Raw genomic sequence first — 26860 nt, forward strand, 5'->3', positions numbered from 1 at the left:
AGTACTTCAAAACAGAAGTCACCAAAGCTAGCTTTGGGATAGGATGGTCCATGTCTAGATTAATTCTTTAATGATGGAGTCTTAACACTTTGTTGAAAACAATCCCAGTAGGTCTAACAAATAGTACATCATCTTACATTTAGGACAGCAAGTTCTTAGTTTTTCAGCACATTGAGGTTGGGAAGAGATGAGAAATATACAAACACATAAAAATAGAAGTAACTTAAAACAGTCAATTCCATAATCTCTGTTTTTTAAATGGAAAACACTAGTCTGAGAAGTTATCTAGCTCTTAGTAATGGGCTACCTTTACCTTTAAATCAGACTCCATGGAAACGGTTTTCCATTCTGAAGCATTAGGAATCCTTGTCAGTTTCTGCTTCCTATCCTGAGGAACAGACGGTGGGGGGTGGGGACTTCTTGTCTGTTCTCCTCATAGCAAAGACGTATTTGAGAGACACAGTTAAGTGGTTTACTTAGAAAAGCAAGCACTCCAAAGAGAGACTGGCGTGGGCTGTCCCAAGGCAGGCATAACAGCACAGTGGGGTCTATGCTGTGTACTCTTTTAAAGGTTTTATGAATATTTATGAGTTACATGGGACGTGCTTGGGATAAGGTGATCCTTTTTCCCTCCCAAACCATGGATAGACCAGATCTACTTTTTAGGGGATTTTCCCCCCTTCTGTTTCTCTAGAAAAGTTCACAAAGATGCAGAAAGTGTTCCATTAGAAGCACAGAAGGCAAGGTCTTTTGAGGAGACATACACATCGTTGGTACCCATGTGGAGCAATGCTCAGACACAGACATCCTAACATCATCTTTGAGAGCATGCACCCACAGAGGATATTCTGGCCATCGTGCACAGCTACCGGGATGCAGCTGTGCCTCTCCTGGTTGTTTCATGGTTAACTCCTTTTCGAGTCAGCTCAAGATTGTGTGATTCAGGTCGTGACTCTGTCAGTTAAGACATCTTGCTATTTGTATTATTTTTCCTTAAACAGGTTTTGTGTTGAAGGGTGAGCCCAGGGTTTTACAACAGACCAGCAGGCTACTCTGGAAAAAGGACATCCGTTGTCTGTGCGGGTCCTTCTGCCAGCAGCACCTCTCATGGCCGTCTTCTGCCTCGCAGCCCCACCTTCTCATCGGTGCTATTCTCGTCCTGCTGATCTACTATTAAAGGAAAGAGGGGCGTTGAGGACAGTCACATGTTGTGTTCCCAAGGAAGAGGGCCTACTCTGAAATTTGACCGTTAAGGTCCTGAGGGCAATGGCCTTGTTTTTTCTATCTTTCTCATTATCAAACAGAAATGTAGTACTTAAATATTTGCCAATCTAAAATTTTCTAATTGTAAAAAAAGAAATCTTTATTGTATAAATTAGTATGGGAAACAGTATAGGGTTAAATGCATGAACCCTAGAGACAGACTGCCTCCGTGTGAATCTGACTTAGCCAAATACAGTACATTTGCAGATGACCTGAATGTCCTATGCCTTCATTCCCTGGGGCATTAGGAGTACCTATCTTAATGGATGCTGATACAGACTAGGTGTCTTAATGTATGCAGAACATTCAGGAAAATACCTGATGTGGAGAACAGGCTCACTTGAAGAGCGTTAGCTATTGCCAGCAGTATTCAGGGAAGGAGCTTTAGTCATTGGTAAGAAATAGCCAGAACAATGCTAGTGTCGTGATGATAACTGATTCCTGCTAAGTGACTCTAATATTATAATGGCTATTATATGAGTCATAAGTTTTCCTCGTTCAGACCTATGTTTATGTAGCGTTTAATCCCCTTGCTGCCTCTTTATGCATGATCAAATCCAGGTTTTCTTTACAAATAAGCAGATTTCCTGTGTGGGCCATTGTAATCTAGAGCCACACCTTGTCTAGTTCTGTCCGGTGAGTTCTTGCGGAGGAGACGTGAGTGCATTTCTTCTTGCACTCAGTCTTGAGTGTAGATGGACCTCCCCTTTCCTTCCTGTTCCTTCTTCAACAGGGCTGTGTGTTCTTCGCCCTTATGTACCACCTGTCTTCACATGAGCAGATCCGGACATTTGGCCACTGTTCCCTCGAAGCTTTGCTTCTTTTCATCCTTTACGATCCAACTTAAACCCCATCTTAGCTTGGGAAAGCTGCCTTGCTACATTTCTATCCGTCCAGCCAGCTGTGATTTTAGTCGGTAGGGGCCAGCGCCATCGTGATGCCCCTGTGTGACTGATCCCTGACTGATACGAAAAAGCATCCTCACTCTGGTTTTATTTCCACAGTACATCCCTCCAGATCTCTGTGTCTGCAATTTCGTGCTGGAACAGTCCTTATCTGTCAGAGCACTGCAAGAAATGCTTGCCAACACCGTTGAAAATGGCGGAGAAGGGGTGAGTACCTGCATCGTGCCCTGGGTTTGCGTGAGACACCCCACAGCCCCAAAGCATACTTGGCATTTCATCCTTCCACTTCAGGACTGGAAGACCTCCATGTAGAGATAGGAAGCCTTTCTTCTGAGTTTAGATACCTCTTACTCAGCAACTCTAATTCTTTCTCCTTTGGATTGACCGGCTTCCCTCAGAAAACAGATGAGCGCACCACTATCGCCGGCTGGGCTCCCTTCTCTGTCTCTTATTCCCACATTTACTGGAGAACATGGAGAGGCCAAGAGCACCTTGAGACTAAAAATGCCTGCTCTGCAGGTGATTTTTACATGGAGAATATCACTGAGATTTTATAACTCTGGGAAGAACACAACAAAGTTACAACAGTTGAGAGAGGTCTCCTGTAGAATTCAGGTTGATTTCACTGATGATGAGAAAATACAGGGCTGGCTTAAAATGCTGTTGTCATGACTGTTAAACTGAGAAGGGCGCTCTATTATCTTCCAGAAGGTTCTTCAGCCAGGGAGTTGATTACTCAAATATTTCAGAATAATTTTCCTATCTGCTAAGGGCCCACTCATTTATGTCCATGTACCATCCAATACTATAATTGTAGTGCCCTGGATATTCAAAGTCAATATCTCTGCCGCATCCTAACTCCCCATGCTCCACGTGATGATGTCAACTCCGTCTCCCGGGATATTGCAAGAGCCTACCACTGTTCTCGTTCCTTTTGTACTGACTGCCTCCTCCAAGTCCTCCCCCAGTCATGAATTCCTTTCTAAAATGAAGGCCCAATTAATTGCATGCACTTGTTTTAAATTCCTTCATTTCTCCATACTTTGAGATGAATTCCCAACTCCTCAGCACAGCTGAAAGCCCTACAGTATTTGGTGAGTCCTGTTCATTTGCTTCATCTGTCACTGAATCCCACCAGCACTCAGTGTCCCAGGCACACCAAACTCCCCCCACTGCCTCCAACATGCCAATCCCTCCTTGCCTCCGATCCTACCTGTCAGCTATTTCCTCAGTGTGGCCCGGCATTCCTCCTCCTCCTCTCTCTTCCCTTGTGTAATCCCTCCTTATCCTTCAAGGAACCAGTTTGGATATTTGATCCTCCCAGCAGCCTCCACTGACCCTGCAAGTGTGTTGCATGAAGACACTGCTTTTCGAAGGCTATTCTCTTCACTCTGCACTCCCATTGCAAGTTTGAATTTCTTTTCCTGTCCCAGAGAGCTTGCCGCTCATGGTGAGGAGCAGTGTGCAGCTACTAAGAAACATAGTTTATTCTAATTTGACATGGATAAAGTCATTCACAATACATTTGTGATTAAAGAAACAGTGACCACAGACATGATTGAATTCATGCTTACATTTTGGTCATTTTCTAGACCTTAATGTGATCTTAGATAAGACCCCTAAAGGCTTAAAGCCAGAATGTTCTAACTTATATAGTTAGAGTGTCCACATCTCTAGGATCATAAATGCCAAAGGTTTGTGGTTTTCGCTTTTCTGATTAGATTAATCTGATAATAATTTTCTCTGTTTCTCAGAGCATTGACATGAGTCCTTTTTCCACCCCCTTTGACTTCACTTCCTTCTTGCATTGACCTCAGCACTCCGTGTCTCCATGTAACTCACCAAGCATTGCCGATTTTGATGAAACAGCAATAAAACACTTGCTTATTCTTTTCCCAAGGATTCATCATATCCAGATTCCTTTGATGAGAAACTTGACTGATTTTAAATATCACCATTGTTGGTATCAAATAAGACCTGCTCTGCTCAATCCTGAGCACCCAGTAGACCCAGAATAGGTAAAGAGAGTTGAGTTGATGCCCAGAGTGAATCCTCGGCTATTGTCTGGTCCTGTTATGTTCAAAGAGAATATTCCGAAGGGATCCTTGATATTTATCATTTATCTCAAATCGCTCAGATAATCCTATAAATAAGAAAGTAAATTTCTTTGTTGCCAAGAATTTGATTCATAGTCTTAATGTTAACTTTATCTTAAATAAGGACCAGTAAAAAACAAAATAAGATAAAAGACCAATTTAAAGAAATTGAAACCTTAGTTCTGGAATATATTAAACAATGCCTTCTTAATTACCACCTATGTTATAGCAGAAATTTGTTCAATATAGTTGCATTTTAACATACATTTAGATAGTTATACATTGAATCTCATTGAAGAAATCTATTCTTTTGAAAACTCATTCAAAATAAAGATCCATGACATTTTATTATTAGTTATCCACTGGATAATAGTCACAATATCAATTTTTGTCTCCAAAATTTATCATATTTCCTTTGTGTGATATTTTACCAAAACAAGATCTAATAGTTATTTCCTATCTTATGATTATCATTATTATTACTTTTCTTCACTGGAAATCTTAGAAATAGAAGAGTTTTTTTTAAAAGATAGAACACAGATGGAAAGGATTTCTCAAAATTATTCTAGTTTTAGCATGCATTTAATGACTCTACAAAACAGTTACCTAGATAACAGCTGCAGGCACTACAACCTACTTGCAATCCTCTCGCACTTCCATCTGGGCTCTTAGTCTTTAGTGTGAGAAATGCTATTTTTATATAATCTCCTGTGTCTGTTTGGTTTTGCTTTCCTGAAGTGACTGTGCACATTTACTATTAGCTGTTAATTTGATTTTAGAAGATAATACTCAGCAGGAAAGAAAAAGAAGTCTTAAAAAATAAGAAGGAAAAAAATAAAGAAGGAAGAGAGCTAACACGACAGAGTATAATGAGACTCAGGGGAGCCTGGGGATGTGTGAGCAGGAGGCTGCCTCCTTTTGATGACATGCCGTTCTGTTTGGAAATGGCCATTTACTGCTTTTAAATAAGTATTACTTTCAGTAATGATCACGACTGCCACCAAACAGAATGCCTTGAAGAGTGTAATTTTTTTCCCTTCTAGTCAAAAATTGGTCCTTGTTTGCTGCACCTGTTCACTGCTGTGTAGCAACTCGGCATTTTAAAAAATGATTTCGGTTGTTTGCACTTTTGCATGATACGTGTACAGAAGCTTTTTGCAAGGATCTACCATTCTGCAGCAATTTCTCTTGCTAACAAAGATACCTAGCCAAATTTAACAGTGGAGAATTATTATTGAAATGTCCTTAGCTGTAGCGAGTGGTATATGAAAGCCAGCTATATGTTGAAAGGGAGAATTAATTGCGAGGGCCTCTGGGCAGAAAGGTCCAGCACCTTTCAGAAATTGCCCAAACTAATCTCACCTTTGGATCATCTCCTCCTGATCTAATCTTATCTAATTTTGTTTTGGGGAGATTACCAAAGAATTGACACTAGGCATGAAGTGTCTATAGCAGGTATTTGAAATACAATGCTTGCATGCAAATATTAAAATATTTTCAGATTTTTTTGTTGCCCTCTAGTTTCTGACATGTTCATGAGCGTTTAGCATGATGTGGAGCCACGAAGAGTGCTCATTTCCCCCAAAGTCCCAATCCCTTCACCATCCAAAAATAACTAATTTGTAGTATAGCAGCATGCCTAAGAATCACACAGATATATTTTCAGTCCTTACTAGCCTCACAAGGTTGTCTCTAGAATAAATTGTCTTTTCTGTGCCTTAATTTCCACCTCCCTCAAATGCACCCTTCCACACAGACTGATAACCAGAGAAGATCAACTGCTCACGACTGCTTGTCGGAGTGCACAGAGGTTCAGCTCCTGTGTCATCTCTCCCCTAACTTCTATTACAAGTTTTTTGTTTGTTTGTTTTGTTTTGTTTTAGAAAAGTTCACAGTGCAACAAAAGAAAGACTCCCTTATGAAATGACCTGGTACATATCAAAGCGAGTGCGGCCCAGCTCCAGATGAGTTATGACGCTAAGTGGCACAGTGCCTCTAGTAATGATAGCCCTTGATGAACACGTTTACCAAAGAATTCTGACTTCATCGGCGTCAGTCCTGTAGTACTAAAAGGAGAGATTAAATAAATATGTATATGTGTGCATATATATGTACACACTCATATAGAAGTAAGGGCATGGTTGCAATGTGAATGTTAATTTTATCCATAACCTGGAAGCTTAAAATTATGTTTGACTTTATAAGCTTAGGCATCTTGCTAATACATTCAACCTTCTAACATTGATAGGAAATGTGACCTGGAAAGATATTATCTCTGCAAGACCCTTCATCATAAATACCCTCACAGGGGTTCTCTATTTCTGTGTATTATGGATACAATAGCCATTAACTCTAAAACAAGCTTCAGGTTCCTTTCGTTTGTCCTTGTCCTTAGAGTGGGTGCTACTATGCACAGAACATTTGCTAGAGAAATTCTCATATGCTATGTGGCATGCTTATCATGTATTGACCCTTCTTGAAGATGACACGTCTATGTCTGTTGAAGCTAGGTGCAGTTACTGGGGATCACGTGACCTTGTAAACAGCCAATGAGGCAAAGATTTAAATTATGCTATTTGTGTAAAAGACCTACAAAGCAGGATACTTTACTGTAGTTTTTTTAACCTTACCACCAAGTTCAGGACACTCAGCTATCACATCAAGTTGCAGGAGATTGCATAACAAAAAGGAATCAGCTACATCACATGCTTCCAGGTAGCAGACAACAGATCACACAGTTACTGATGAAGGTTTCCAGAAGGCTTTTCCTTTAATGGCAGAACTCTTGCTTAGGGACTATGTGAGAACTCCTCCAGAATGAAGAAGGTTAAATGAATATTTTCCACCTTCTTCCTGGGCCCCTGGATCTCCACAGACATCTCTGTATTACAGAAACGAAGGAGCTGCCCCGACCCATCATCTAGTTTTAGCCTCTGAGTTGAGGTCTTTGTGTTCCCCTTTTAATTGCCAAGGGAAAAATTCAGATTGAGAATGCATTTTAATAGGAAGGGAACAAAGTCTCTGGAGGAAATGGGCACATTGTGAATCAGCTTGGTACCCATTTCCAATGTTAAAAATATTACACTTTTAGAAATACGCTCAACTATGCTCATAGCAGTGTTATTTGTCATAGCCAGAACCTAGAAACAACCCAAATGCCCCTCAAACAAAGGATGGATAAGGAAAATGTGGTATAGTTACACAATGGAGTACTACACAGCAGAAAAAATAATGACATCTTGAAATTTGCAAACAAATGGATGGATCTAGAAAGCATCACATTGAGTGAGGTAACCCAGATCCAGAAAGACAATTATCATATGTACTTACTCATAAGTGGGTTTTAGACATAAAGCAAAGAAAACCAGTCTACAAATCACAATCCTGGAGAACCTAGACAATAATGAGGACCCTAAGAGAGACATACATGGATCTAATCTACATGGGAAGTAGAAAAAGACAAGATCTCCTGAGTAAATTGGGAACATGGGGACCATGGGAGAGGGTAGGAGGGGAGGGGAGAGGCAGGGAGGAGAGCAGAGGAAAATATGTAGCTCAATAGAAACAATTTAAAAGGGAAAAATTACATCTTTAAAAAAGAAATAAATTGTTTAATGGTTCACTTCCAATAAGAAGTAATTCATTATGTCTTTGGACTACTTTATAAGGCTTTCCTTTTAGAAGTACAAGGTTACCTGTGTTCGTGTGGTGATCTAATCCTACCTTGCCTACATGTATACCAAACCCTAGAGTAGCATAGCCAGGCTACCCTCTAATAGTCACGGTGGGATCCCTCAACTTCTTCATTACCAGTTCTTTATTGTGTTTGCATGGTTATTATATTTTAAATTATAAAAAATACAATTTATCCATTCTAAAAAAATAAAAATAAATAAATAAATTAAATTTAAAAAAAAAAAGAAAGAAAATATAAACGTTCTTTGTACTTGTTGGTAAAGAGCTACTGTCCCAAGCTGTTCAACCTTTGGTGTGGTGACTTTGTCAGAGACTCTCAATGCCTTCCCAAGGCCATTGCCTCTCCGAGTATTAGCTTGAGGATAGCCCCCTCTATCACTCGGTTTCCAAAACTAGGACGTCCCATCATTCCATTCTTAACTGGAGATCTCATAGTGCAATGGTAGCATGTCTCATTCCATTAAATTCTTAATTAGTTTGACTTGACCTTGCTTTTTATTTAGAAGGGATAAAATCAGTAACAGATTCTGAAAGCTGTCCTCATTCATTTTTTAATCTATTACTGGTTATCAACTCCTATTATGAAACCAATAATATTTTTGTGCTCACACAATAACAAATCTCTTGGTAAATGGCCCTTTTCTGCAAAGGTTTATCAAAACCTTCATAGAATCCCTCCTGCAGATTCGCTTGTGGCAGGTGACTGTTGACAGCAAAGCTGAAAGACAGAAGGTTTAGGCTTGGTCCTAATGCTACAAACACTTAGAAATGTAATTCTAGGCAAAACTCTTACAGATATTGGATTTTGGTTACAGCATCTGTGAAAGAGGACATTGTTTAGGTAGACAATCCCTGATGGTTTGATATGCCAAGTTAAAATGGGAAGTGTCAACACCTTCCTTCCTCTGGAATATCTTGTTGACTGTAGCCCATCACTAAGTCCCTGTGGAAATGTTGAGCTGTCCATATCAGCCTTTGTGCTCACTCCTATATTTAGACAGAATGAATACGTGTGTCGGTTCTTTTCCTACTGTGGTGTGGGCAAAGAAAACCCTCTGAAGTCTGAAGTCCACCCAGGACAGAACCTCTAAGGGGACAAGTGTTGACTATGTACTTTGACCTTGAGGAAACCTGGTTCTCCTGGAAAATTCTTACAGATGGAAAGTTATTCCATCATTTGCACAAGATTTGTTTCTTCAAATAGCCAGCCATTGTTTTTTAGAAATTAAATGTTGTTAGAGATGAGAGATTTGCAAACTAAAGTTCCCATGGTTTTGTTTTTCACACACTAAATTGTCAAAATGTATTTATTTTCTCTTTCTCACTGTTCTGCCACAAGCTATGATGTGATTCAGGGGTTTTGTGCTGATGGATGGATTAAAATATTTCTGTGGTAAGATTATATACATATGAAGATTATATATATTAATTGTTAGCTTATATTTCACTTTTGGACTAGTCTTTTCGATAACATGGTACTTACTTAAAATATTCAATCTTGAAGACATTACTTACTTCACAGTAAAGCCTCCTTTAATTAAAGAAAAAAGCTGATTAATTTGTTACAATAATCCTAAGAGAAAGAACTTTCTAATGGCCTGGTGTAGGGACTGGCCATTTTCCTGGAGCAGATTTCTCTGATGTGGATAGCATCATGGGAAAGTCAGAATTAGGCTATAACACTTTGTGTGTTTGCTCTCTTAGAAATGAAATGAAAATTAGCAGCATATTTCAGCAATATAGTGCTACTTATGATTCTAGCTAAGAGAGAATAGTTGACAGGTGGGGTGTCTTTACTCCCTTGGTTCTCACTGTGTTCTGTTTCTGTTTTCTGTAGCAAGCCTCAATCGAGTCCTCAAATGAGTTGACAACTTTCAGAAAATCCTGTGCTCACTAAAACATCCATTCACTGTTCTGTTTCTTATTTTGCTAGCTCAGTGACCTCTCGGAATGGGTATGTTTCTCCCTCCTTCATATACATGTACTTTGCATGGGCACCTGACTCCAGCTGTATTTGTAATGATCTGGGCCTTTCACTTGTTAAGTGTTCAGGGCATTTCCATTCTCTGTGCTTCCGCTATTTTACAAACATAATACTACCGCACCACACATTTCGATCTCGCAGAGCTGAGAGGTGGCTGCACACTTCAAAATCTCAGCCAGGCTGCTTGTTCTACCACGGCTCTGCAGTTGGGAGAACAGCTTGTCTGTGGACTTGTGGTCTGCTTTTGTTTTTTTATTTTTTGTCAGATTTTTATTTTCCCCTTCAAGATGTTGGAAGTTGTTTTTCAAAGTTTCTCTCTCTCTTTTTTCTCTTGATATAGTCTCGATAGCTTGTGTCCTTAGATTTCAGCTTGATGAGACGGCACAAGTGTGCAGCCTTGCCTTCATTCAAGCTTCCGGGTGCTTCTGAGTTCTGGTGCTATTATGCAACTCCAGCTCTGCTCATCCATAAGGCTGGAATTCATAATAAAAATGAAAAAAGCTAGTTTGGTATTCTTCTGTTTCTTGTGTGATATCTCCCCAAGTGACCCAATAGAACAATTAAATGTTAACGCCAACAGTTAAGAAGAACCATTAAGGTTAACTAGCTTTTTGCATTTCTTCACATTCCGGTAGAAACATTTCCAAGTGAAAAGGTGCGCAGAGTTTTTAAAGCCCCAGATCCTCTCAGATCCTCCACTTCATACTTCTTGCTGCAGCTTTAGTGCCATTGCTTGTTCTGTGATGATTCCATCCTCTGCTGAAGTGAAAACCGCACATGAGACCAGTATGCCAATGTGGTCCTGATGCTGTCTTGTAGCCATGATAACATTAGCTTGGTTGACTGTCATACAAACCCTGGGGTTCTTGCCATTCTGGCTGTGGACACTGAAACTCTGGTAGGATAGCTGTGTCCGGTGACTGTAGCCGTCTTAGAAAGCATGACTTTCGGTTAGCAGGGGCATTTTTGTTCTGCCTTTTAAATTTTTCATGGCAAAAAAAATTGAAACATATTTATCAAACTTTAGTAGAAGATAAAAAGAGTTTGGGTATCTGAGCTTCTTCTAGTACACTGATATGTTTTCATGAGAGATTTTGCAGAATTGAAGATAAATAAACAGTATGGAGAAGTGGCCGCTAAGATAGTGGTAGCAGCCGGATTCTGCATCCGGAGGAATCACAACTGTAAGTTGTTAGATATGTGGATTTAAGGGCAACATTTTCCAATGCTTTCTTTTACCAGTAAAGCACATTTGGAATTGAAGAGAATAGAAACCCTTCCATTTATTTATTTGATGATTTCTTTGATCATGTATTTCATTTTTTAATAGCTACCAGAGTTTAAATTATATATTTGCAGAGAGAATTGGTTGAACTGGAGAAAATAGCTTGCTTCTGTTTTGCAAAATATTAGTAAAAACACCAATTTGGATATATGAGTACATAAAAATTAGCCTAAAGCCAGAGAGTTCCTGATCCCAGTGGGGCATTATAATCTTCATTTGAGTAGGAACCTGTGGCAAGTGTCCCACCCCCCGGCTCCCACTGTCTGGCTGGGTATGAGGCGATGCAGTAAAATAGTGGGAAGAAAGCAGAAATAAAGACTAGAAGTTCCGGAAGACCCAGGGAGTGAAAAATGTCCCCTGTTCTGCAGAGGCTAGCAGAACTGTCTGTGAAGACGAACGCTGACAGTTTCTTTAGCTTCTCTTCCGTTCAGGCTTTGACTGAGGATGCAGGGGCAAACAGGGGGTGTCAAGACAGACTGAAGCTTTGCGCCAAAGGACATAATTAAGACTGGACCTCGGAAGTTTACGTTAGAAGAATCTGCCCTTGCTGACTTGCCTGAGCCCTGCTCTCTGCGTGTGGGAGGGGCAGGATTCGTGATGGGACTGTTCTTAAATACCACTGTTTTCATTTCTTTCCCATGAGGAAATTGAGCAGAACATACTGCTTTTCTGTGTATTTATCTCGATCATTTTCTTAAAATTATGACTTGTTTTTAGAAATTTTCAGGGCTGTTTCTTAAGTACAGAAATTTCCAGACTTTATTTTTTTTATGGGTACAAATAACTCAGCTGCACTGGGTCAGTCGTGCAGACGAGGCTATGGTGTTGCCTTTCTAAAATGAAATGTTTCTCTCTGCTCTGCAGTTCACAGTGCAGCTGCAGAGCAAAGAGAGACACCGCGTCCCAGCCTCCTGGGCAACTGTGTCTCCACTCTTTGCTACCCTGGCAACTTTACATTTTATCTTCCCCGTGGGGATTTTTCCATGCCAGCTTAGTAAAGACTATCTCCAAATGCTGATCCAAGTTTAGAAGTTACCTGCATTTCAAAATTAACGACCCGGTACCTCAAATGCATACTCTTTCAGCCTAGAAGTGGGTGCAATAGCTTCTGTATCATCATGAACTATGGCTTCCTCACACTAAGGGATAGCGGAAGGATAATGAACAGGACAGCTTTCCAAAATCTTTTGCTCTGCCTGTGTCGATTGTGTGGTTAGTCTTGGCTCCATGTTTATATCCAGCATCTTATCATGATGGGCAAAGCTCAGGGGTGATTCTGGAAGCCTCAGAGCTGTGGAGACACCAGAAGTGGTAGCTCTGTGAATCAAGACATTTGACCCCCTGGTTGTCGAGTGGATGAACAACTGCTATTTCTCAATCCATTATTCTTTCTAGACTTCTGTTTGGACAGGTATCATATATGTGGAAACAAAGGAACAATACTTGATTTACTGTTTTCAGTCTACATCAGTGGAAGAAAGAGTAACTCTGTATATTCCCAGGCTTATTCCAGAAGATAGTGTCAATTGAACTTACTATGGTATCAAATGGAACCCCTACCCTCTTTCATAACCCTAATCTTTTTCTCTAACACAAATCCTATCTGGATGCTTGAATCTCTCCTCATGTGAAGCTACTTAGACTATGCTGACTTCACCTCTAACTGTATTGATTTTATCTGTAATTTTTATTATATTTTATTAGATTTTGCTGCTCTAAGAGCACTGGAGAATAGCCAGTTCATACAGCTAAATCCTTGATCCTATCAGGGCCAACTCTAACTGGTTTCTCGCTTCTTCTACTATTTTACTTGCAGGAATTTCAGATAATGCACGATTCTGCCAGTCCCTTTTGTCAGTCCATAACTACATACTTTTCTTTAAATATATTAACTTGATCTTAATGCTTTTCACCAATGTAGATAGTTTTAGTGCATAAAAGATATCACTCAACATGCAGAAAGATGGCATTGCTGAACTTATCTCCCTGTGTAAAAGGAATGTGTTTATCTCTTTCTTTTTATTTTATTTATTGGGCCTTACTATCAAAACATAATTCTAGCATAAGAAAAACAGCCTGTTTTATGTTTAGTTTTCATAATCTATGTTTACTTTAAAAGTCAGTTCCTTTAGTCCCTCCTTCTGAAGAGTGACATTTTGATTACTGTATCTTCAGAAATGTGTCAAAATAATCAAAAGATTTCCATATTTTACATCTCCCATGCTCTGTTCAATAATGCCAACTTCAATTTTTCCTCATATTCTGGTGTAAGATTGAGGTACATCCACCCCAGGTGATGGTATTTTTGACATACATACGTATACGCATCTCTGCAGAGCAAAAGGCATCAGTGTCTGTAAGAGCAGCTTTATATGCATAAACTTGATCCAGGAAGAGGAGCTTCAGGCTAAACCAAGAGTTTTATTTTCTTCCACACCCCAGGGGTTCCCAAGCGGGAAGCTACTGAGTCAGTTTCTATGATATTCCTAGTGTTTCTGTATCTCCTGGAGCAAGGTCCAGCTGGCTTCAGACCATTTCGTTTGTAGCCCCTGAGACCTTTCACAGCATTCTGTATCAGCCGGAGTTCCTGCAGTGCCAAGGACTGTCTTAACAGGAACCAGTATCCACCAAGAAGAGACAAGCCAGGTCACCATGTTTACAAAATCAGAGTCAAGACCAGATCCCACTACCCAGTGTTCTCTCCCATCCTAAGTATCCTTTCTAATTACATCCTCATTTGATAATCTCCTGATTAAAAAATAACTTCATCTTGGGGTTAGCAACTGCTACAAGATTTTGCTTTGAAACTCAAATGTTCACCACAATAACCATTTCTCACAATATGCCATCCTCTTAGGTCAGAATCATCTTACATTCCTATATCTCTTAAGATATACTCCAAAGTACAGGCATCCTTTTCTCTTAGATTCCCAGATGCTCCCTGCTTGATCCAAGTAAGCACGTGTTTTTAGGATGACCACTTCCACAGGACAGAAAACTGAGCAAATCTTAATGCTGCACAGTTTGCTTCACTGCGAGAGATTTTAGGATGAAATTATGGTGCTTAACTATCTCTGCGCCCTCGCTCACGTCACCTCCAGTCTCAAGCCAAACCGAGAGGATTTGGTCTAATAAGAAAGGCTACCTAAATCTTCTTAGTGACAGTATAAGACTTTATTTGTGTCAAGAACGTGGATTCATCATTCACAGTTGCGAATAAAGTATTTGTCTATGCTCCGTTCCCCCTATCCCTTGTTAAATATGAAAACTTCATAAGACATTTTGTTCTTTTTGAAATAGCTGACGTCCTGTGGTCCATAGATGTGCTACACTATGTTGGGACCCTCCACTCACGTAGTAAAGATCGCTTCTGTGGTCCTTTCCATCTTCTGTATCCTGGCAAGGCCTTCTAGGGTGTCAAGGAGGACTTCGTTTCCTGACTCTTCAAGCTGCATACACAGCTCATGGTGTAGATTGGTAAATAGGCGGGATATTATTACAAGAAATAGGAGTAGCCTGCTTCATCCCAGTCTGTCCACTTTTCTCTCTAGTTCTGCTTCTCCCTGAGGGCTGCCTGCTCACAGCTGCTTTCAGACTCCATGTGATTGATCTTTGAGTGTCTGGAGACCCTGATCAGCAGCGGCCCCTCCCAGTGGAAGAAGTGATGATGCGGTGCTCTTCTAGGTATCAAGTTCTATCACATCGCATTATCAGTAACCACGAGGCCCACTGAGAAACACAACTGACTTGGTTTTCCCTATCCATTGAAAAAGACAAACAAAAAAGACAAAGCACACACACGCACACACAAAAGGTAAACAAATACAACTGAGTTTTAGTTTCATTAACCTTACAGAACTTTTAAATTCTTAATGATTTTCTCCCTAAGTTGTGAGCAAAGGCATTTTTGAGGTGGTCGTCCCACTGCCCTCCCTCTCTCCAGGAACTTTGTGAGAACTCCACTTAAAATCTGTCTTGTCTTATCACAGTGCTTGCTATGAGGCCTTGTGGCTGGGGGAGTTGGTTTTGCTCTCAGCCCGGGATGTTATCCTCCCCATGTCAGTATGATAAATTCCCTTTCTACACAATGGGGAGAAAATAGATCAGATGGTGTGTGCTCTATTCGGGGCCCTGCGTCCATTCACAAATGCAGAGGAGAAATGTTTTTAAAATGAGGGTTTTTTTTTTCCCTCTCTGTCAGAAGGGCTAGGTGGTAAGAATAACACGTAAACCTAGACTAGGCCTCTGGAAAATGGGATTTTGACAGCAGCCAGTAACAGGACTGACTGCCTTAGTATTAAATTATTTACAACTCTGAGAGATACCAATTCTGCAGACTCGGACAAAAGTCGAGTCGTGTAGATAAGCATGCATAATTCTGAGTGAGACATACCTTGAAGGCCTGGGGACCTGCGAGACGCAGAAGCCGGAGTGACAGCATAAGGTCAGAGGTGACTGATTCCACTATTGAGAGATGTGTGTGGCAAAGAAGAAACGATGTCGGTCCCTGTCTCCTAGTTGACTCTTTCCCTAACTTTATCTCCATCTCCATGTAGGTACTGAGGTGTACAGAGGTAAGACACATGGCTAGATTGTATAGGAGGAAATGAGAGAAGTATCCAGATGGCTGCTGATGCTGAGAGGGTGTGTGGATCATGGGTAACTAAGGGAGGGTTGCACCTCTTCCTCTATCAAGACTGGGTTGTTTTGAGCCATCACCTCATACAGATTGGGTAGTAGAGCTATGATCGTTCTCTGTGTCACATGTATGGCAATAGAGGTAAAACAGTGGCAGAGAGGTGATAATAACAGTTCTAAAATTATCAATGTCATGAGGAGGCAATGATATTTGTTTATTGCATCGATGAAGTTTTAGAGAAATTTTAGGAAACAATCATGGGTCCAAGAGGTTGCTTCTGAGAGTAGTGTACTTACCAATTGCCAAGTGTCATACTAATGCCATGGATGCAGAGTCTCGAATGATTGAGGAAGTTCCAGAAGTGTGGATCTTGAGCATGACTGTGTTCCAGTTACCCTGAGAACCACTCTAGGGATGCAGATTGGTATAAAACATTTGCCTGGAATACATAAGTCTGTATTCAAACCTTAGTATCCATATAGCTCCCAGTAAAAATAAGACAACAAAAGGAAATCAAGTGGATACAAATCAAAAAGAAGAGCCCAAACTCTCACTATTTGCTGATGACATGATAGTTTACATAAGCGACCCCAAAAAAATCTACCAAAGAACTTCTACAACTCATAAACACTTTCAGTAATGCAACAGGACACAAGATTAACTCAAAAAAATCAGTAGCCCTTCTGTACACAGATGATAAATGGGATGAGAAGAAAATCAGACATCACCCTTCATAATAGCCACAAATAGCATGAAATATCTCACAGTAACTCTAGCCACGCAAGTGGAAGACATATATGACAAGAACTTTAAATTATTGAAGAAACAAATTGAAGAAGACACCAGAAAATGGAAAAATCTCCCATGATCTTGGGTAGGTAGAGTAAAAATGGCAATCTTACCAAAAGCAATATATAGATTCAATGCAGTGCCCATCAGAATCCCAGAAAAATTCTTCACAGACCTCAAAAGAATGGTACTTAACATCATATGGAAAAACAAAAAACCCAAGATAGCCAAAACAATTCCATACAATAAAGGAACTTCTGGAGGCATCACAATCCCTGACTTCAAACTCTACTACAGAGCTACAGTGCTGAAAACAGCCTGGTATTGGCATAAAAACAGACAGTAGGACCAATGGAACCAAATCAAAGACCCAGATATTAATCCACACACCTCTGAACACCTGATTTTTGACAAAGAAGCAAAAAATATAAAATGGAAAAAAAGAAAGCATATTTAACAAATGGTGCTGCCATAACTGGATATCAATATGTAGAAAAATGAAAATCGATCCGTATCTATCACCATGCACAAAACTCAAGTCCACATTGATCAAAGACCTCAACATAAAGCCAACCACGTTGAACCTCACAGAAGAGAAATTAGGAGGTACACATGAACGCATTGGCACAGGAGACCACTTCCTAAATATAATCCCAGTAGCACAAACACTGAGAGACACAATTAAGAAATGGAATCTCCTAAAACTGAAAAGTTCTGTAAAGCAAAGGACATAGTCAGCAAGACAAAATGGCAGCATACAGAATGGGAAAAGATCTTCACCAACCCCACATCAGACAGAGGTCTGATCTCCAAAATATACAAAGAACTCACTCAAGAAATGGGTAATAAAAGAACAAATAATCCATTAAAAAATGGAGTACAGACCTAAACAGAGAACTCTCAACAGAGGAATCTAAAATGGCTGAAAGACACTTTAAGGAAATGCTCCTCAACATCCTTAGTCATCAGAGAAATGCAAATCAAAACAACTCTGAGATACCATCTTATACCTGTAAGAATGGCCAAGATCAAAAACACTGATGACAACTTACACTGGAGAGAATGTAGGGTAAAGGGAACACTTTTGCTTTGCTGGTGGGATTGAAAACTGGTATAGCCTCTTTGGATATCAGTATGGCGATTTCTCAGGAAATCAGAAAACAACTTTCCTTAAGACCTAGCAATACCACTTTTGGGTATATACCCAAAGGATGATCAATTGAACCACAACAACATGTATTCAACTAAGTTCATATCAGCATTGTCTTTCGTAGCCAAAAGTTGGGAAGAACCTAAATGCCCCTCAACTGAAGAATAAGTAAGGAAAATATGGTACATTTATACAATGGAGTACTACACAGCAGAAAAAAAAATAATGACATCTTAAAATTTGCAAGCAAATGGATGGATCTAGAACCAGCCCTGCATCTCTGGGATGAAGCCTACTTGATCATAATGGATAATTTTTCTAATGTGTTCTTGGATTTGGTTTGCCAGTATTTTGTTGAGGATTTTTGCGTCAATGTTCATGAATGAGATTGGCCTGTAATTCTCTTTCCTGGTAGAGTCTTTGTGTGGTTTTGGTATCAGAGTAACTGTAGTTTCATAAAAGGAATTTGGCAATGACTTTTCTGTTTCTATATTGTGAAATACCTTAAGGAGTATAGGTATTAGGTCTTCCTGGAAGTTCTGGTAGAATTCCGCATCGAAACCATCTGGTCCTGGGCTCTTTTTGGTAGGGAGGTTTTTTATAACAGCTTCTAATTCTTTGCAACTAACAGGTCTATTTAGATTGTCCACCTGGTCCTGGTTTAACTTTGGTATATGGTATTTATCTAAAAAAGTGTCCATTTCTTTTACATTTTCCAGTTTTGTGGCATACAGGCTTTTGTAGTAAGATCTAATGATTCTCTGAATTTCCTCTGTGTCTGTGGTTATGTCCCCCTTTTCATTTCTGATCTTATTAATTTGCATATTCTCTCTCTGCCTTTTGATTAGTTTGGATAGGGGTTTATCAATCTTGTTGATTTTCTCCAGGAACCAGCTTTTTGTTTCATTGATTCTTTGGATTGTTTTCTGTGTTTCTATTTTGTTGATTTCAGCCCTCAGTTTGATTATTTCCAGTCTTCTACTCCTCCTAGGTGAGTCTGCTTCTTTTTTTTCTATAGCTTTCAGGTGGGCTGTTAAGTCTCCAATGTGTGCTTTCTCTGTTTTCTTTAAGTGGGCACTTAGTGCTATGAACTTTCCTCTCAGGACTGCTTTCATAGTGTCCCATAAGTTTGAGTAGGTTGTTTCTTTATTTTCATTGAATTCAAGGAAGACTTTAATTTCTTTTTTTTTATTTCTTCCTTAATCCAGGTATGGTTCAGCAGTTGACTGTTCAGTTTCCATGAGTTTGTAGGCTTTCTGGGGGTAGCATTGTTGTTGAATTCTAACTTTAATCCATGGTGATCTGATAAGACACAGGTGGTTACTAATATTTTTTTGTAACTGTGGAAGTTTGCTTTGTTACCGAGTATGTGGTCAATTTTCGAGAAGGTTCCATGAGCTGCAGAGAAGAAGATATATTCTTTCCTATTTGGGTGGAATATTCTATAGATGTCTGTTAAGTTCAATTGATTCATTATCTCCATTAATTCTCTAATTTCTCTGTTAGGTTTCTGTTTGATTGACCTGTCCATTGGTGAGAGAGGAGTATGGATGGATCTAGAAAACATCACATTGAGTGAAGTACCCAAACCCAGAAAGACAAATATCATATGTACTCACTCATAAGTGAATTTTAGACATAAAGAAAACCAGCCTACAAATCACAATCCTGGAGAACCTAGACAATAATGAGGACCCTAAAAGAGACAAACATGGATCAAATCTACATGGGAATTAGAAAATGACAAGATCTCCTGAGTAAATTGGGAGCATGAGGACTATGGGAGAGGATTGAAGGGGAGGGGAGAAGAAGGGAAGGGAGCAGCTCAATAAAATCAATTTTTAAAAAAAGAATTATCCTGAGATAACATCCTATGGCCCAATACAGACAAGAAAAATCAAAATCTCAAATCTCAAGAAAGTGGCCCACTTTTTGTGTTGTGGGTTTCTTTTTTTGTTTTGTTTCATGCAAAGTTCTTTTTTTTTTTTGGTCTATAGTTGGGATCTAGGCCTACACCTCAATAATGAACCGACACAGGGTTCAGAAAAGTGGTGCCCTCAGAACAGCATCTGGTCCTGATGCAGAAGCTAAGTATCAGGATCAGCCAATCTTTCATCTGCAGTCCCCATGCATACAGAGCCCAGAGAACGAGTTTCTCCACCTAATGTCACTTCCTGTGCTGCTCGGAGAACTCAAGCTGTTTTCCTTAGGTATATAAAGTTGGCTTTAGGCACATTCCATGGCTGTAGAGAAAACAGCATGAATTCATCTTTATACAGCCGGATCATAGTGGGGTCAGTACAGTGAGGACAGAAGCATGATAAAATAAATGAGGGCAGTGGTTTAATATAGGACGCTTAGAAGAGAAAAAGTAAATGGTAACTTTAAGAACTTCAGGGGAGAAAATGGACAGAATCAAACAGCAAACAGTTTGAGGTGCTTTTGAATACATAAAAGTAATAGTGCTTACACCCACTGAGAGTTACTGTGTGCAAGTAGTAGGTGCTTTATCCTATTTTTAAATCTGCCAGTGTCTGGGATAAACTAATATTTTAGTAGAGAAAATGAAAGAGATAATGTTAAAGTTTTCAGTTCTTAGTACTCCAACCATATTAAGTTCTTGGTAGGAAATATTGATTATACATTAAACTTGGTAAAAACAAAGAAATTGTTTGGACGAAGTTCCTCATCCTGACCCTGTATGGCATTGGTCTGCTATTTCACCAGAAATTTAGTATAGGGAATTCAAATAACAACCAGGGTAGTGACTGGGGGAAAAATCTGGCTGACGAGTCCTTTTCTGTGAAGAATGAACTTGGCACTGACTGGTTCTACAAAATCTGTTTGATGTGGAAGAAAGGGGGAAAATTAATTCTAATAAAAAAGTACTTGGCTCATTTCTTTCCAAAGTATACTTGTCATCGGTCTAAATGTCACTAATGCCTTGACAAATAGCCTGTCAGTTTGTTCTTTTAAAGGTGCCTTGACTTCTCAAGGCTGCACATTACAGCTGCCACCCTGGCAGCCCACTCTCCCCATGGCAGAGATGCTCAAAGAATGGAATCAGCTCAGAAAAGCCACCCCGAAGCAGCCACCCACTCACGCTTGGTGGAAGATACACACCCTCCCACTTCAGGTGCTTGCCACAGCTCAGGCCTAGCAGGGACCACAGTGTCCTGTCACCAGCCACAGTAGCTCACGACAGAGAGTACAGAAATGGTTACACCAACTGCAGCAATGCTTAGAAGTCAACAACTTTTGTCAGCTTTGGGAGTTGAACCCAAGGCTTCATCTGCTCTAATTGTAAAGCTTGGTCACCATGCTTTCACCAGCCTAGATTTTGCTTTTGAAGATTTGGAGGGAAGAAGAGTCCTTGGGTGTTTAGCCACGCCATTGGGTTTTAAGAGTACAGCATCCAAGGGCTCTTCCTCCTGAGGAGGAGCATCTTGTTTCAGAGAAGAGCCAAGTTTGTCTCCACAGCAGTAGTACTTCCATCTCTAAATGACCCAAGTCAATTTATCCTTACCCAATGGACCACACTCAAGTGCAGTAGATACCAGGTAGGCATCCTAGAAGAGCCTACAGTACGCTGTGTGTGTTTCCGCACCCAATGACAAGAATACTTAGGAAAGAAATGAGCCAGCTACTTTCTTATTAGAATCATTTCCCCTGACTTCTTTCCCAACCATATTTCATGACCATAAAGACCCAAAATTCTCAATTTCTTAAATTAGACTCTATTGTCCTAGAATACTTTCATCAGATTATAAAATGAATGACATGAACTAAATTCTTTGACCACCTTTTCACCCAGGAGAAGTCATCCTAGGGACCACTAAAAGGAATGGCTGGATGGATCCAATAACTCATAAAGCAGGAGAATAGTGAATGTGGCATATAGTGGCAGGCATGAGTCAAGGGATATTGTTAAATTTGTTTAGTAGTAATATGCATGTATTTAAAAAATAAAGGAGGTCATAAGAGAGCAGCCTCTCTGAGCTATCTGCAGGGCATCTTCTGTGCTGTGGTATGCAGAGACAGTGAGAGGACAGCCTTGGGATGTGGGAAGTAAGGTGCCCTGGGATCACTATTGCCCTGCTGCCCTCAGGACAACAGCTTAGAAGCTGATGGAGTAGTGATCACCATAGACCTTCTGCCACCATGTGCAACATTCCGTTAAACTCAAGGCGAAGGGTATGCTGAGGAGTCCTTCAACATCAGCGAACTTCAAATGAGAGTGCCATAAATACTGGATTCAGAAAACTAGGGCTGCTGGATGCTATATCTTCTTCCTCTTTTCAGAACTTCATTCAAATTCTGCTTCATGATTTGTTTTTTTATCGACAGCCCGAGAGCCTCTGGAGGATGCCCAGAATGTGAAGGCCTTCTCTCCATTAGATTTGTGTAAAGGGGGAGCACTGCTCAGGCTGAGCTGCCACACATGCATGTGAAGGTCTCCTTAGGGAGGGACCGTTTGGGATTTCATCCTATTGCGTCAGCAGCCAGCATCTCAGGCAGTGCAGACTGCTGGTTCTAGACTCATAGTCAACTGTAATGAGTAGAAAATCTCAGTGTCTAATTACAAGTGGATGCCTTATTCTCCTGTCACGTTTCGATTCCCCACAGTAGAGAGCTGTAGAAGGGAAAGAGCATCTTTCTCCAGCCCAGGAAATACAGGCTTTGGCAGTTACAGAGCTGAGCAGTAGATCTGACCCAAAACAGTGGAGGAGAAAAAAGTTAAGAACCTTATATTTGTATCCCTGGAGTCCACACGGATTTAAGATGGAATTATGATACCTGTAGACTTCCTATTGTCTCATTTGCTGTATCTGGCTCCTAATCATGGGCCATGTTAACCTGCAGCCATGGCCCTCCTGTCCCGGAAATGTGCTGTTTGAATTCCAGTGTGTTTTAGCAAAGTCTTTCTTCCACTGTAACTAAAAAGGAAAAGTTGTCCCTATTGGAAGGCATTCACAGTTTAAGAGCTACCTGAAAAATCTTATTGGTTCCTCTGAAATCCTCAGAGCTGAAGAGGCATTGCGCATCCCTATTTGTTTATCCCTCACAGAAGAGAAGCTCAATGGGCTAAGTCTTGTCAATTTGGGCCAACATGGTGGTCCTCAAGCCTGCAGCTTTAGGGAAAGACAGATCTGGACTCTGCTAACTGGACAAGGCAGCCTTGAAAAGCACAGAATTGTGTAGAACCAAGTCCCTAGAAACAAGAGTGAAATCCAATGAGATGAACCTACAGATTCAGAGGCGCTGATGGGCTAGGGACCCACGCATGGTATGGACACCTCATGACTGGACACTTTTCGAATAGAATCTGGAGTAAAACTCAGGAAATGATGAAATAAGAGCTCAGGTATCTTAAATAGAGACTTCCTCTGAGGGTTTCTTGTAACACCAGTTTGGAGAATAGCACTTGAGAGCCAGTATCTAAAAGCAAGCAGAGAAGTGGTGGATCTCAGTTGCCTTTCATATAGGCTGAGTCATTTGTTGAGGATCCTGGTAAATAGACAGCACCCTTGAGTAACTAAAAGTTTAATGAACAGACAAAGTATATTCATGGAAATCCATCTCTTTAAAAGCATGCAGCATGTTCTCCCCCATACACACATGTATGCAACTTATTGAGACAACGATGGTGGTAAGAGTGTTACAGAAAAATTTAGATGCAGCGTAAAGTACAATCGTTCTGCAACCATGCAAGTTGTTATTTCATTGTTTTGTTTATGTGGGGGAATGCACGTGCATGTGTGTGTGTACACGTGTAAATGTTCATGTGTGGGTTAGTACCTGTGTGCACAGGCAAACATGTATATGTGTGTTCATGTTCATGTGTGAGTGACTATGCATATCTGCAGGTGTACATGTATGTGTGCACATGTGGGTGCCAGTTCATGAGGAAATGCGTACATGTATGTGCAGGTGCACATGTAAACACACACATGCATTTGGAGACCAGAAGAAAGTCTTGGTCTTATTCCTCAGATGCTATCCAACATTAATTAATTAATTAATTAATTGCCTTATTTATTTACTGACAAGGGCTCTCTTATTGTACCAAAAGGGCGCCAGACAGGTTATGCTGGCTGTCTAGCAAAACTCAGAACTCGGCCTGCCTCAGGCTCTCAGCACTGAGATTACAAGCATTGAGTATCACACCCAGCATGTTCTATGTGCGGTTTGGAGATCAATCTCAGTTCCTTGTGTTTTGAAGGCAAGAATTTGGCTGGCTGAGCCATCTTCAGTGTCCTAGGATTTTCTCGTCATTTCTGTGTATATACAAGCAGTGGTTCGGTGCTTTGCATTCTGCATTTTGTCACGGTGCACCATAAACATTTTCTCTTTCTACCTACCCTCATGATGTCAGCCTTTAATGGTTGCAGACTAGAGCATCCTAAATAATCCCTATGGTTTAACAGATAAGACTTCTGTTGCATACTTAGATTCTTGCCAGGTTTCCTTCCATTTTGTTGTGACCATTATAAGGTCCTTGCCACAGCTATGTGCATATGTTCTTGCTCCTTTTGAATTATTCCCAGAAGTAAAATTATGATAGCAGAGGTTATGGACTTCCTTATGGCCCTTTTTATATACTGCCTTGCTGTACTGGGCACCGCCTTACACAGGCTCACATCAGCTAAGCCACACTTTGCACAGCATTTTACCTTCCATCTTTGCACATTTTGTAGCTATAAAGTGATATAGCCAAGATCCACATAATTTTAATTTCTTTCATTGCTAAAAGAAATAAAAATGTTTCCATATATTTTCATTTTGTTCTGATAGCTATCATTTATTTATAACTTTTGCCTAGTTCTTTAGTTGAGGCCCGGTTTTCTGCCACATCTCAATGAGTCATGAACGCTTTGCCACTGTGATCCAAGGTCTTTGTGTGGTCTTTTAAGTTTCTCAGTTTCCAGATTTCTGGTGCTCATTGGCTTGGGTACAGTCATATCTGCCTTTGGTTTCCTTCGAATGCTCATGCCACGTCAGAGCATCAGCAAAGGATGGAGACTACTGTGTTGCACGCTAGCTGTTCTGTAATTTAATTTTAAAGTGGAATATTTAACTCTCCTACTCCCCATGTCTCATGTTCTTATCCTCTCATTGGCCGATGATGACCATCTCTCTGACTTCCTAGTCACATACGAGAAATATGACTTAATCCTGCCTCTCTCCTGTACAAGAACTGTCTCCTTATAGACTGTGGTTCACCGCATCAGATTTTTACCTACTGTCTGCAATCTCCTTATGGTTTTTTTTTTTTTTTTTTTGTGAATCTGCTGCAGACTGAATTAGACTATTTTGCTTAAAAGCATTTTTTAAAAGTTTCCTTTCAGAATCAAAATTTCTCATTGTTCATATTTCAGCATTAATTTCACTGACAATTTTGTCAAATTCCAAACTACCTTCTTAGTCTTAATCAAAATCACACAGAATCTACACGTGAAATTTAGGGGAATAAGCAATTAACAAATTTTCCTTTTCCCATTAGGTGTACCAAAGTATACCTTTTCATTTCATCAAATCTGAAATTTTATCCAATCATTTCTCTTGTTTCTCCCCAAAGGTTCTACTCACCTAAGTAGGCTATAAAAATCTCAACAATTTATAACAGTCCTGAATTGAGTCTTTCATGGTGAAGTAACTGAACTAGCTAACTCTCCGAGGTTACCCACTTTCTCTGGTTCCTGCTGCTTCACTTGGAATGTTGAGCTCATTCACTCTCACTGTCCTATGCATCAATGGCACCATGGTAATTTAGCTGTCTTGTATCTAGGGAAATTCATACCTCCCGTCCTGTGCAAAAGTCTATACTGTGTCCTGCAATCTTCTAGAGAGACGTTTTCTTTCTTTTATAGCCTGAGTAGAACAGAAGTGAGATGTGGGATCAGCAAAGAAGAGAAAATCAAAGCAGGCACACCCAGAAAGAGCCACACGCTGTAGAGTCTTCTGGAACCATGGCTTTTGAGGCGTGGTGGGTCACATTAGACAGATCTTCTGTTAAAGAATGATAATAGGAAACTTTTCTAATGGAATATTTTGGGAGGAGAAATTAATCTAATGTGTAAGTTGATTGTGAGGACATTTGAAGTATATTCTGGGGAGAGAAGAATGCATGTGCAAAAGCCCTGGGGTAGGAACAAGGTTATCTGAAAAGTGAAGAGCAGTCAGTGAGGCCAGAGCCGAAGTAAAGGGGAATGTGGTCCTGGTAGCTGATGTCAGAGGGGTGTAAGGGAGCCAACTCGGGTAAATGCGGTAAGGTTTGACAACTTGCAGCAGCAGGCAAAATCCAGCCTGTCATTTTTACTTGCAGTGTGCTAAGGTAAAATTGTTGTCTAAATTTTGAACATATTCCTTTAAAAACTATGTGAGGTAGGATTCGATAACTGTAAGATCACAGAGCCTAACATACTTCGCCGTGTGGGCTCTCAGAGAAAAACTTCCAATCCTGATGCAGAGAATTCAAATGAGCAATGAGAGCATTTGCCTCTAACTGGATAGCAAGCCACTGGAAAGCAAAGACTTGGCTTACATGTTTGGAAAGAGTGGCTCTGGCTGCCACATTAGCCCATGGCTTACTTTACAGGCACATTTTGGAGGTCATGACCATAGGCCAGATAAGACACAAAGCAGTCACAGGGACTAGGAGCACTGGGCGGCTAAGTGGTTGCTTGGAGAATGTTTTAGAGGTGATACCAACAGTTGTTTTAGATTTGAACGAGAGAAAGGAATAAAGAAAGACACCACCCCAAAGTTTGGTTTGCTCACTCCCTGTCAACCATGTAGAAGAAACCAAATGAGAGAACCACCCCTTCTGCCCCTCAGGGCTTGGCTCCTCTGTTCCTCTACCACTGACTTCCCTTCCTAAGGAACAGTTTTGGCTGCGACACCATCCTGTCATAAGACACTCCCATGTCTTGTTGCCTGTGGGACAGTGAGCGATGAGTCTTGGCCTGCATAGCCTGACTAGTCTGTCTGCACCCCAATGTATCCACCTGTCCCTGTCCGTGGGCACTAACTACTGGATGGCTGTGAGAAGT

The 26860-nt window shown here is 40.4% G+C and overlaps 1 protein-coding gene across 14 annotated transcripts in view; it reads left to right on the top strand.

The window, feature by feature from the left end:
* Positions 1–26860, top strand: part of Ryr3 (ryanodine receptor 3) — a 528284-nt gene that overhangs the window by 190645 nt on the left and 310779 nt on the right. For all 14 annotated transcript variants that reach the window (XR_007590437.1, XR_007590438.1, XR_007590440.1 and 11 more), the window contains exon 3: positions 2268–2375. Coding sequence is in view for 8 of the 14 variants with exons in the window: in XM_050134439.1 (XP_049990396.1) it covers positions 2268–2375 (108 nt within the window). In the remaining 6 variants the exon portion in view is untranslated. The remainder of the gene's footprint in view (positions 1–2267; positions 2376–26860) is intronic.

This window comes from Alexandromys fortis, unplaced genomic scaffold (genome assembly GCF_014885135.2).
Source record: "Alexandromys fortis isolate MF-2015 unplaced genomic scaffold, M_Fortis_MF-2015_v1.1 scaffold_6, whole genome shotgun sequence".
NCBI classification, from domain to species: domain Eukaryota; kingdom Metazoa; phylum Chordata; class Mammalia; order Rodentia; family Cricetidae; genus Alexandromys; species Alexandromys fortis.